Source organism: Camelus dromedarius, chromosome 2, assembly GCF_036321535.1.
Source record: "Camelus dromedarius isolate mCamDro1 chromosome 2, mCamDro1.pat, whole genome shotgun sequence".
NCBI classification, from domain to species: Eukaryota; Metazoa; Chordata; class Mammalia; order Artiodactyla; family Camelidae; genus Camelus; species Camelus dromedarius.
Window position 1 is genome coordinate 66,155,331 of NC_087437.1, and position 12,512 is coordinate 66,167,842.

General features: G+C 37.9%; 1 protein-coding gene across 1 annotated transcript in view; it reads left to right on the plus strand.

The window, feature by feature from the left end:
- GPR156 (G protein-coupled receptor 156) overlaps positions 1-12,512 on the plus strand; it is a 101,754-nt gene that overhangs the window by 31,644 nt on the left and 57,598 nt on the right. The window contains exons 2-3 of the mRNA XM_064494833.1: positions 5,757-6,228; positions 6,428-6,564. Of these exons, the coding sequence (XP_064350903.1) occupies positions 6,133-6,228; positions 6,428-6,564 (233 nt within the window). The 5' untranslated portion in view covers positions 5,757-6,132. The remainder of the gene's footprint in view (positions 1-5,756; positions 6,229-6,427; positions 6,565-12,512) is intronic.

Below are 12,512 nucleotides of genomic sequence, written 5' to 3' on the forward strand. Positions count from 1 at the left end.
TCTGTTGATTCATCATTAGTGTAAAGAAGTGCAACTGATTTTTGAACGTTAATCTTGTAACCTGCCACCTTGCTGAATTCTTCGGTCAGCTCTAGTAGTTTTTGTGTGGACCTTTTAGGGTTTTCTATATATTGTAACATGTCGTTGGCATATAGTGACACTTTTACCTCTTCTTTTCCAATTTGGATCCCTTTTATTTCTCTCTCCTGCTTGATTGCTGTGGTTAGGACCTCCAAGACTATGTTGAATAGGAGTGGTGATAGTGGGCATCCTTGTCTTGTCCCAGATTTTAGTGGGAAGCTTTTGAGTTTTTCACCGTTGAGTACTATGCTGGCTGTAGGTTTGTCATATATAGCTTTTATGATGTTGAGATATGTTCCCTCTATACCCACTTTGGTGAGAGTTTCTATCATAAATGAGTGTTGAATTTTATCAAATGCTTTTTCTGCATCTATTGAGATGATCATGTGGTTTTTGTCCTTTCTTTTGTTGATGTGATGTATTACATTGATTAATTTGCGTGTGTTGAACCACCCTTGTGTCCCTGGGATGAACCCCACTTGGTCATGATGCATAATCTTTTTTATGTGTTGTTGGATTCTATTTGCTAATATTTTGGTGAGGATTTTGGCGTCTATGTTCATCAGTGAAATTGGCCTATAATTCTCTTTTTTTGTAGTGTCTTTGCCTGGTTTTGGTAACAGGCTGATGGTGGCTTTATAGAATGAGTTTGGGAGTATTCCCTCCTTTTCAATCTTCTGGAAGAGTTTAAGAAGGACTAGTATGAGTTCTTCTTTGTATGTTTGGTAGAATTCCATGGTGAAGCCGTCCAGTCCTGGACTTTTATTTGTAGGGAGGTTTTTTATTGCTATTTCGATTTCATTTCTAGTGATCGGTTTGTTCAAGTGGTCAGTTTCTTCTTGATTCAGTCTTGGTGGACTGTATGTTTCCAGAAACTTGTCCATCTTCTGTAGGTTATCCAGTTTGGTTCCATATAGTTTTTCATAATATTCTTGTTTGATATTCTGTATTTCTATTTTATTTGTTGTAATTTCTCCATTTTCCTTTCTTATTTTGCTAATTTGTGCTCTCTCTTTTTTCTTTGTGAGTTTGGCCAGAGGTTTGTCGATATTATTTACTTTTTCAAAAAACCAGCTTTTGGTTTGATTGATTTTTTTCTATGGTGTTTTTAATCTCTGTTTTATTTATTTCCTCCCTGATCTTTATAATTTCCTTCCTTCTGCTGCCTTTTGGGGTTTTTTTGTTCTTCTTTTTAAAGTTCTTTCAGCTCATGGGTTAAATTGTTTATTTGAGATTGTTCTTCTTTTTTGAGGAAGGCCTGTATCGCTATAAACTTCCCTCTTAGCATTGCCTTTGCTGTATCCCATAGATTTTGTGTGGTTGTGCTTTCATTTTCATTTGTCTCAAGGTATTTTTTAATTTCAGCTTTGATTTCCTCAGTGACCCATTGGTTTTTTTTAATAGCATATTTTTTAATCTCCATGCTTTCCTTTTTTTCTCCTTTGTTTCTCTGTTGTTGATTTCTAGTTTCATGGCATTGTGGTCAGTAAAGATGCTTGAGATAATTTCTATCTTCTTAAAATTGTTGAGGTTTCTTTTGTGCCCTAGTACACGATCAATCCTAGAAAATGTTCCATGTGCACTTGAAAAGAATATATATCCTATTTTTGGGGGGTATAATGCTCTGAAAATATCCACCAAATCTAATTTTTCTATTGTATTATTTAATTTCTCTGTTGCTTTATTTATTTTCTGTCTGGAAGATCTGTCTAGTGATGTTAATGTGGTGTTAAAATCTCCAACAATGATTGTATTCCCATCAATATCCCCCTTTATCTCTGTTAGTAATTGTTTTATGTACTTAGGTGCTCCTATATTGGGTGCATATATATTAACGAGTGTGATATCCTCATCTCGTATCACTCCTTTAATCATTATAAAATGTCCTTCTTATCTTTCTTTATGGCCTTTGTTTTAAAGTCTATTTTGTCTGAAATCAGTACTGCTACACCTGCTTTTTTGGCTTTTCCATTTGCATGGAATAGGTTTTATTTTTTGCTTCTTTACTTGCCTGGTAATTTTTTTATTGGATGATGGACATTTTGGATTTTATGTTCTTGAATGCTGGATTTTGTTATATTCCTTTAAAGAACATTGGGTTTTGTCCTGGAATGCAATTGAGTTTTTTGAGACTAATTTGATCCTTTTAAGCCTTACTTTTAAGTGTTATTAGAGAAGGTCTGGAGTAATTTCTAGTCTAGGGTTAATTTAGTTCCATTTTTTTCTGAGGATTCTATCCAATGTCCTATATATTATGAGGTCTCTCCACTCTGGCTGATGGGAACACATTTACAGCCCTGTATGAACTCCAGAAATTGTTTAGCTACTGCCTACCTGTGGTTCTTTCTTTCACTTCAAGTAGTTTTTCTCACTCATGCCTAGATTAATACTTAGAAAAAGACTAAGAGGATCCCCTGCAAATTTCCAAAGCACTCTCTCTCTTTGCTCTCCCTCTTCTTTATTACTCTGCTTCACAAATTCTGTTTGCCTTGATGTTCTTAAATCTAGTCTATTCTCCTTACCTTAGCAAGATTTCTAGGTTCTCTTTGGGTTTTCCTCCTTGTACTATGGCCTGGAAACTTTTCAGGCAGTAACTTGGGATGAATTATAGTCATTGAAAGAATATTTATTTATATTTCATTTATATTTCATTATATATATATATAATTGTAGGTTCACCTCATTTGCTTTCCAAAGTCCTGAACTATCTATTATCCAGTGTCTGAAAAGAGTTGTTTCAGATATTTTGCCTGATTTTCAAGTTGTTTACAGCAGGAAGCCAATTCCAAAAGTAGTTTAATTCTTCATGAACAGAAGCAGAAGTTATACCAACTGAGAAACAACTTTTTAGAGGACAGTAATTGCAGGACTAGGTTTTCAACAATCAGAACTAATTTGTAGAAGAATAGGATAAGGGGGAGGGTATAGCTCATGTGGTAGAGCACATGCTTAGCATGCATGAGATCCCGTGTTCAATCCCCAGTACCTCCTCCAAAAATAAATATGTAAATAAACCTAATTACCTCCCCACCATCAAAAAAAAGAAGAAGAAGGAGAAGGGGAAGGGGAAGGAGAAGGAAGCCCCACAATGTCTGACCGTGTGTGTGCTACTATCTTGTGGACTAGACGTTTGCCTCTATAGGCTGTGTGTGGGAGAGGGAAGGGAGGTTGCTCTTGGAGGAGACTGGCAGATGTTTCTCCTTGTGCCTTGGATTCTGTATCTATCTTATGGTCAGATGCCTCACCATTACCCGCTGTGCACACTACTTCCCACCCACTTTCCCAGTCACTCAACACTGTTTTTGAAATCATTCAACTCTCTCCTCTCAATGACTAAGCCATTCCTTGTTTCACCAGCTCCTTATGTGTGAATCTCTGTGAATATCTGCCCCATGGGGGAGCCTAGTATCAGTTTATAAAATTCCTACACTAGATATCCTTGGACCAAAGTGGGGCATAACACTCAAAGTTCCATACCAGTGAGTTCACTCTGTCCAAGGGTCCTTTGGAATGTACTCAGAAATTTATCCCCCAGAAATTGATGTTCAGATGGACAATCCATCATGTTCACAAAATTTCCCAAAGATGATTTGGGCTTAAGGTTGTTAGCCCTTCTAGGATCCATAGTGTTGACCACTATGCTGGATTTCTCTACCTTAGTATTATTGACATTTGGGGCTGGGTAAGTCTTTGTTGTTTGGACCATCCTATGAATTGTAGGATGTTTAACAGCATCCCTGGCCTCTACCAACTAGACGTCAGTATCACCCTTCTCTCAGTTTTGACAATCATAGTGTCTCCAGACATTGCCAAATGTCCCCTGGAGGTACATTATTGCCCCAGTTGAGAAGTACTGGTATGCACACACTATTGTGTGTCATACTCCAGGGAACTCATAGATGTGAAGCTCTGGGAACTAAACATGAAGAAACCTAACAGGCCATTTGATGTCTTCCTGGGAGTGGTCAGTCCAGAGTGTCTGCCCCATGTAGGGTGTGTACTAGAAGGACATTGACCTTGCAGTGTAAACCCCTGGATTCGAGTCCTCCTCTGAAAATTTGGAGCAGGTTTCTTCACTTCTCTGCTCTTCAGTTTCCTTATGTGAAAATGAGGAATGGTCTTGTTTACCTCACAGACACTATTGTGAGAACAAAAAGAGGTTTTATACACACATACACACACATCTATATGATGTAAGGATATACAAACAGGGACTTAACAATGATTTAAATATCAGTGTAATTATTTGCCAGTATGATTAATATAGGAAAAACATATCTTTCAATCTATCATACAGGATAGTCCTCCCTGTGGCTTGCAGTATTGTTCTGCGCTACAAGGCACAATCGGGAATGTCTAACTTTTAAAAAAGGAAAAAAAAATTGTCTTTTCAGCAATTAAAATTTCAACTAAACTAGGATGCAGATCGTCATGTTTTCATATTTATTTAATTTTGCATTCAGTAATCTGATCAGACTGCACAAGAATTTAAATGTCTTGACAGGAGATAGTGGCTTTTAGTTCTCTTGAGATTTCATTGTAATGAGCCTGGTAAATAATTCAGGAAGATATGAGAGGCCAATATATGGGCAGCACCTGGTGCTGTATTGTTCATGTCTAAGTGTGCAGAATCCAAAGAGGGCATTCTACACCTGCCACTATTGTTCTGGCTTAAACACAAGTCCTATATTCAGTGGCTATTGAAATAATAATAATTGATTTTTTTTTCTCTTCCAATTTTCCTCCACAATAAAAGAAAACTGTGCTAAGCTGTTTCAGAAACACAAAGCAGAAGCGGCATCCTCTTTTAAACTCCCCCTGATAAAATTTCAAATCTGTTTCTCTGTTAAGGGGTAGATTGCTTTGAAGAATTAGGGACATGTCTGCCTTTTCCGTCAGAGCTAATTTGAGCCTTTCTGCATTTCTACTTTTGTTCTGCAAGGTAGAGCTTCTTTTTAGATCACAGTATTCACATTGCAGTCATCTTCTGAGAGAAGTAACACCATGCTCTGGCCACTCACTCACTCTGTGGGACTCCCTAGAACCCTCAGTTTCTACCTCAGTAGCCTATCCCACTTCTGGCAGTCTAACAGTTTAAAAACAAACGCAAAACACTCCTGGCAAATTGTTCTATGGAGTCTTTTGTGACCCCAGCTGACTGGACATAGAATGCTCCTCCATTCACTGAGCGAACAAGAGCTCTCGGGACCAACCAACAGACAATGCACGTGGACAGCATGGGGCACCTGGGCCCCCCACCACCCAGAATCAGATAGAGCTTAAGCCCTGAGTTGCATGGAAAGATCTTGGGAAGGCAGGGGGTTCCTAGTAGGGAAAAAAGGAAGATGTGCCTCATACATCTTAAGTTTTTATAGTACTGAGTCATAAAAAGGATCTGAAGAGGGACTGTAGAGCTTTATATCTATAGTTTGTTAGATGTGCTTTGGTTTTGTTTTTAAAGTATTGTTTATTGAAGAGGTTTTAGAATATGTTTATTTCAACCTATACTATATTTTAAAACTGTTATAAAGTATACAACCATATATAATAAAACTATAACTGTACAGTTAAAATGTATAAAAGGTTTTTAAACCTCTGTAATAAACCATTTACGCATTTATGTATGTTTGTGTTTATTTGTATGTGTTATATACATAACATTTGTTTGTTAACAGGTTTAATTGCTTTCCTCTCCTTCTGGACCCGTGTGAGAGTACTTGGAGCAGTGACTGCCATCTGGTGGCAAGCCAGCATCATCGCTTGGTACAACCTAATGGTGACTAAGATGCCCACTCTTAGTGGTATGCACTGGCAGCAGGGGACCAGGAGAGCCTGGAGGGTGTCTGATGAAGGAGCCTAGTGAAATAGGCTATTGCTTCCACCTGAATGAGTTGTTCATCCCAGATTTTGAGCCTGGAGCCAGCTCCAAAATGGCACCTCTGAAGAAAAGATTTGGATTGCTCTTGTGTTTTCGTCAAAGATCTGCTGGTTACCTACCAGCGGGTAACCAAGACTGTGAATAAGCACATATCAAGAGGGGCATGTGATGACATGGAGCCTGAAATAAACTGCTCTGAATTGTGTGATGGTTTTCCTGGTCAGGAGCTGGATCGGAGACCCCTTCATGATCTCTGCAGGACAACAATTGTAAGTGAGCAGCTGTCAGGGCTGCACAGATACACATGTTGTTGTTATTATGATGGTGGTAGTGGCAGGGGGAGGAGGACAAGGAGGAAATGCTTCTGCAGGACATGTGTGTCCCAGCTCTGGAGATCCTGGGGGCAGTTCATGTTTGATCTGTTGAACAGCCTTCATTCCTGACAGCTTCTCTTCATTCTGTTCTCAGACCTCTTCCCACCACAGCAGTAAGACCGTTTCTTCATTATCTCCTGCCCTCTTGGGTGTTGTTTGGACTTTCCTCAGCTGTGGACTTGTTTTGATAGCTTTCTTTCTGGGCTTCACAGTTCGCTGCAGGAAGAACAGGTAAGCAGCCCCATGCCTAGTTTCTCATCCTCCATAGTCTGAAACATGAATCCCAGAGTGTTAGTATCATGTTGGCTCCCTGAGCTGCTAGCTGGTATCAGCCAAGCCTGGGTCCTACCGTGGCATGAAGCTGTGTGAGAAGCCCCCCTGAAGCAGTGCTGGCCTTGCGGTACAGTGCCCTCTTGTGAAGAAGGAAGGCCTGGCCCAGGACTGTGCTAACTGCTGCAAGGATATCCAAAGAACGAAGTGAAGCGTCTCTCCTCATAAAGGAGGGTACAGTCCTTCTGAGAAGATGAGGTATTTGTATTTAAAACAGAGAGCATGTAAAGAAATATTCCAAAGCAACATGAAAGTTTATGGTGGCACAGTTGGAGCCAGTCTGGGTAGGCTAAGTTTTCTGCAAAAATAGTGCAGCCCCACTACCTGACTGTCCTGCTAGACAATTCTGACTGGTTGGAAAGTTACCGGCTCACCCAGGTATGTACCTGTGGCGCCCAGGACCAACAAAAGAAACACAGTGATGACCTTTTCTGAAGGGACTTGCAGAATCTTACCTTCACTACTATTCGAGCCTTCCCTCGGGGCCCACCCGTCTCTCCTACTCCCACACTTGTGAACCGTCATCCTGCCTCAGCTATCCCAGGCTGCCTCCTGAGAAGCCCTACTCCAGACTTCTCCCCCTGGCCCACAGGTGACTTCTGGATAGACCGTACACCAGACTTCAACCGCTCCCTCAGAGATGCCAAACTTGTCTGGCCCCACACCATTCCAGCACTGTGGTGATCAAGTGTGTTGTGCTCCATTGTCTGGGTTCAGCACTCAGACGAGGGTCAGTCAGTCAGATCTGTCTAGCAGGCATTTTGGGATGCCACTGGCCATTTGAGGCATGGAGGACATGGGATTGTTAAACAGCAGTGACTTGATCTGCTGGGTCAACCTCAGCATGGCAGTGAGGTGTTACACTCAGTGTATACTCAGTGAGGCATTGAGTATACCCTGAGCTTCCCTGGACACTTTTCATTCTGTTCCTCAAATACACTAAGCCTGCTCCCAACTTAAAGCCTTTGACTTCCTGTCCCTTTCCTGTTCCCACTGCTTGACAATCTTCTCCAGATCTTCCCATGCCTAGTTTCTTCTCCTCTTACGGTCTTGGCTCAAATGTCATGTCTTCAGAGGAGACTTCCCTGATCATTTTATCTAAGACAGCGTCTCCACCTAATGGCCACCCAGCCCCTGCATCTCATTCCATATCCCAGCACCCTGTTTTATTTTGTTCATAGTAAGTGTAACTCTCTGATGTTACCATGCTTATTGATTTATAGGTTTATTGTCTGTATCTCCCACCAGAATGTAGAGTCTAGGAACACAGCAACCCTGTCTATCATGCTTACCACTGTCTCCAGCATTTAGAACACACTGGAAAATGGTAGGTGCTCAGTAAATATGTTTTCAGTGATCCTGGGAGGAAAGAGATTTAAATCCCAACAGTAGCTGCTGCCAAGAAAATGACTAGAAAAATCACACCTTTCAAAGTTAGAAAACTATGGAATACAATCTTTGCAGCTGAAACACATGTCTATAATACAAATTAGTACCCAGTTGGCAAATAAGAAAACAATATCATTGGTCCATATATAATTTCCTCCCAGCAAATCAATGGTTTAAAACATTCAAGGCTAAGCTTTCTCACAGTTGAGATAAGAATACTGTGGCAGTGCAAGCAGCAGCTGCTTTAATGGCTTCAAGAACTGGTATCCTACCTTCACCATGAAGCTGTCTGATGAAGCTGCAGGAGTAGATGAAGAAGCAGAGAAGACATTTCCCTTGTGTTTAAAAATGATTGTTGAAGAAAACACAGACCCAGAGCAGATTTGGGTGACAGCGTTATCTATTGGAGGTAAATGCCCTTGAGGACCTACATCTCTCAGATTTAAGGCTGTAAAAATCAGCTGTGATCCTATATACAAGGGAAAGTGGACATTTACCAAGTGCTAGTATTTTGATTGAGATAATTACTATTTTTATTAGTATTCTGGTTACAAAGTTAAATGTGTTTCAAATGTTATGGCTTCAAACTATTTTTCCCATAACATTATTTTTATACACAATTTTGTAGAAAGCAAGGTTTTTAAAGCATTGATATATAGATATTGTTAAAATAGGAACACTTATAAACAGTGTTATGGTAGAAGCACCTGTATTTCTTTCATTCTATTAAAGATTTTGTTGCCTGTCTTGCTCGCAGCGGGAGCATGACTTGGCATAAAGAATAAAATATTAAGAGGCACTGTGAATAAAAACACATTTTGCAATTAAGTAGCTTACAAGGTCAGACAAGGAAAGATAAAATAACCCAGTTTCAAAAGTGCTTTCCAAAATAATAAAATTTGTTCAGAGGTACAGCATCACAATTAGATGCTTCATTTCATTCTAGTTCTGTGGTCTCTAAACTTGTGACTGTGACTCTGCATGTGTGTGTGCATGTATGGGTGCACATATGCACATGTGTGTGCCAGGGTAAAAAAAATATTTTAAAAAATAAAAATAATATAGTAATGTTCAAGTTCAGTCACAGATACTGCATTTTTATAACATTTTAAAATGTAGTCTACAAGAGAAAATCAGTAAAGAAATAGAAGATCTTGAACAACACCATCAACCAACTTGACCTAATCGACTTTCATATAATCCTACACCCAACAACAGCACAATCACATTCTTTTCAAGTACACATGGAACATTTACCAAGACAGATCATATTCTGGACCATAGGAAAGGTCTTCTTAAATTTAAAAGGATTCAAATCATACAGAGTATGTTCTCTATCACAGTGGAACTGAATTAGAAATCTGTAACAGAGAGGTCTCTGGAAAATTCTGAAATACTTGAAAACTAAGAAGAACACTTTAAAATAACCCATGATCAAAGAAGAAATCAAAAGGAAAACAAGTATTTTCAACTGAATGAAAATGAAAACACACCATATCAAAATTTGTTGGATACCATTAAAGCAGTACTTCAAGGGAAATTAGAGCACCAAACTCCATATTATAAAGAATAAAGATCCCACTTTACAAAACAGAAAACAAAAACCAAATGAATCCCAAAATAAACAGAAGAAAGGAATAATAAATATCAGAATGAAAACTGATAAAATGGAAAACAGACAACAGTGAAATTAAAAGCTCTTTATGAAGATCATTAAGAATGACCAACTTTTGGCTGAAGTGATGAGGAAAGAAGGAGAGAATAAATAATTACCTAAATAAGGAAGGGAGAGGTATTATCATTAAAGATTCTGTAAACATTAGAAGGACAATAAGGTAATGTCATGAAAAGCTACAGTAAGTAGTCTCTAAGATGTCCAATAAGTCCTTTCTCTTCATAGTCACACTCTTGTTAAATTCCTTTGTCTTGAGTATGAGCTGGACTTACTGACTTGCTTATTAATCACTTCTGGGATAAGGTTACAAAAAGACTATGGCTTCCACCTTGGATCTCTCTCACTTTTTCTGAGGGAAGCCACCGTCCATGTTGTAAGCTGCCCCGTAAAGAGGCCCACATGGCGGAGAACTGGTATTTCCAGTCTGTAGCCATGAAGGGCCTGAGACTTACTAATAGCCACATCTGTGAGCTTGAAAATAGAACTTCTGAGGCCTGCTAACAGCAGTGTGAATAAGATTGGAAGTAGATTTCTGCCCACTTGAGCCTTGGATGACTGCAGCCATGATTGATCCCCTTGACTGCATACTTGTGAGAGACCTTGACCCAGAGACACCCTCCTAGGCTGTTCCTGTATTGTTGTAGAAATGTTACCAGTTCTACACAGGATCTTCTGAAAAACTGAAAATAGGGAAGCATTTCCTAACTCATTCTAATGAGGACAGCATTACCTTGATATCAAAATCTAACAAAGACATTACAGGAGAAAAAAAGCTATAAGTTCATGAACATAGATTCAAAATTCTAAACAAAATTTTAACAAATCTAGTACAACCAGATATCAAAAGGATAATGCATCATGACAACGTAAGACTTATTCTAGGAATGCAAAGTTGGTTTAACAGCCAAAGGTCAATCAATATAATCTACCATATTTACCAACTAAGAAGGAAAACCAAATGGCCATCTTAATAGCATTTGACAAGATTCAACATCCATTCCTGATCCAGACTCAACAAAGTAGAAATAGAAAAGAACTTCCTCAACTTAATGAAATGCATCTACAAAAAACCTATAGCTAACACCATTTTTAATGGTAAAAGACTGAATGCTTTCCCATAATGATTAGAAACAAGATTTCAGTTCTCACTACTTCTATTCAACAGTAAAGGTTTTAGCCAGTACAAAAAGAAATAAAAGCCACCTAGTTTAAATAGGAAGAACTAAAATGGCTTACCTTAAGGTGAGCTGATCATCTATGTAGAAAATTCAATGAATCTGTTTTTTTTTAATGATTAAAACTAATCAATGAGTTTAGCAAATTACAGGATATAAAATCAATGTACAAAACTCATATATTTTTATATAGTAAAAACAGACAATTGAAAAGTGAAATCAAAAGCAGTAACATTTACAGTATCATTAAAAATGCGAAATATTTAGGGATAAATCCTACAAACAATGTGAAATACTTGTGCACTGAAAACTACAAAAAGCATTGCTGAGAAAAATTAAAGAAATAAATTAAAGAGATAGTGTGTTCATGGTTTGGAAGACTCAAAATTGTTAAGTCTTCCCTAATAGACTAACCCCAATCACAGTCACAATTCCAGCTGGCCACTTTTTGTTTTGTTTTGCTTTTTTATAAATTGACAAGCTGGTTGTACAATTCGTACAGAAGTATGAAGGACCTAGAAGAGCCAAAACAACTTTAATAAAGAATAAAGTTGGAGGACTAGGACCACCCAATTTTAAGACATTACAAAGCTATAGTAATTAAGACAGTTCAGTATTGGGTAAAGAAAAGCATATATATCAACAGAACAGAATAAAATCCAGGAATAAACCTATGCATATATAGAGAACTGCTTTTCAATAAAGGTGCAAAAGCAGTTCAGTGGAGAAGGGACAGTGAGTCTTTTCAACACATAGTGTTGAAGCAATTGGGTATCCATATGCAAAAATGAGCTTTGATCTACATTTTGCACTATATTCAGAAATTACCTCAAAATGGATCATAGCCCTACCTGTAAAATCTAACACTGTAAAACTTCTCAAAGAAAGATTTATTAGATACAACAATAAAAGCACAATCCATAAAAGAAAACACTGATAAATTGGACTTCATTAAACTTAAAAACATTTTATTCTAAAGAGAATCTTAAGAAAATAAAAAGAAAGCCATAGACTGGAAGGAAATATCTGCAAGTCATGTATCTGATAAAGAACTTGTATCCAGAATATATAAATAACACTAAAATTTGATAATAAGAAACAATCCAACAAAAAACGAATGAAAGATTTGAACAGACACTTCACCAAAGAAGATATATGGATGGCAAATAAACATGTGAAAAGATGTTTAACACTGTTAGTCATTAGGGAAATGCAAATTAAAACCACAATGAAATACTACTATACACCTATGGTTAGAATTTTAAAAGACTGACTAAATCAAGTGTTAGCATATACTGCTGGTGGGAAGGTAATATGGTACAACCACTTTAGAAAACAGTTTGACAGTTTCTTTAAAAGTTCAACATATGCCTACTATACAATCCAGTCATTCTGCTCTTAGGTTTTTACTCAGAGAAATGAAACTATATTTCTGTATAAAGACTTGTATACCATATTCATAACAGCTTTCTTTGTAATAGCCAAAAACTAGAAATAGCACAAATATCCATCAACAGGTGAATGGATAAACAAATTGTGGTATATCCATACAATGGAATAAAATAATTAATACTTGAAACAACATAGGTGAATATCAAAATAATTATGCT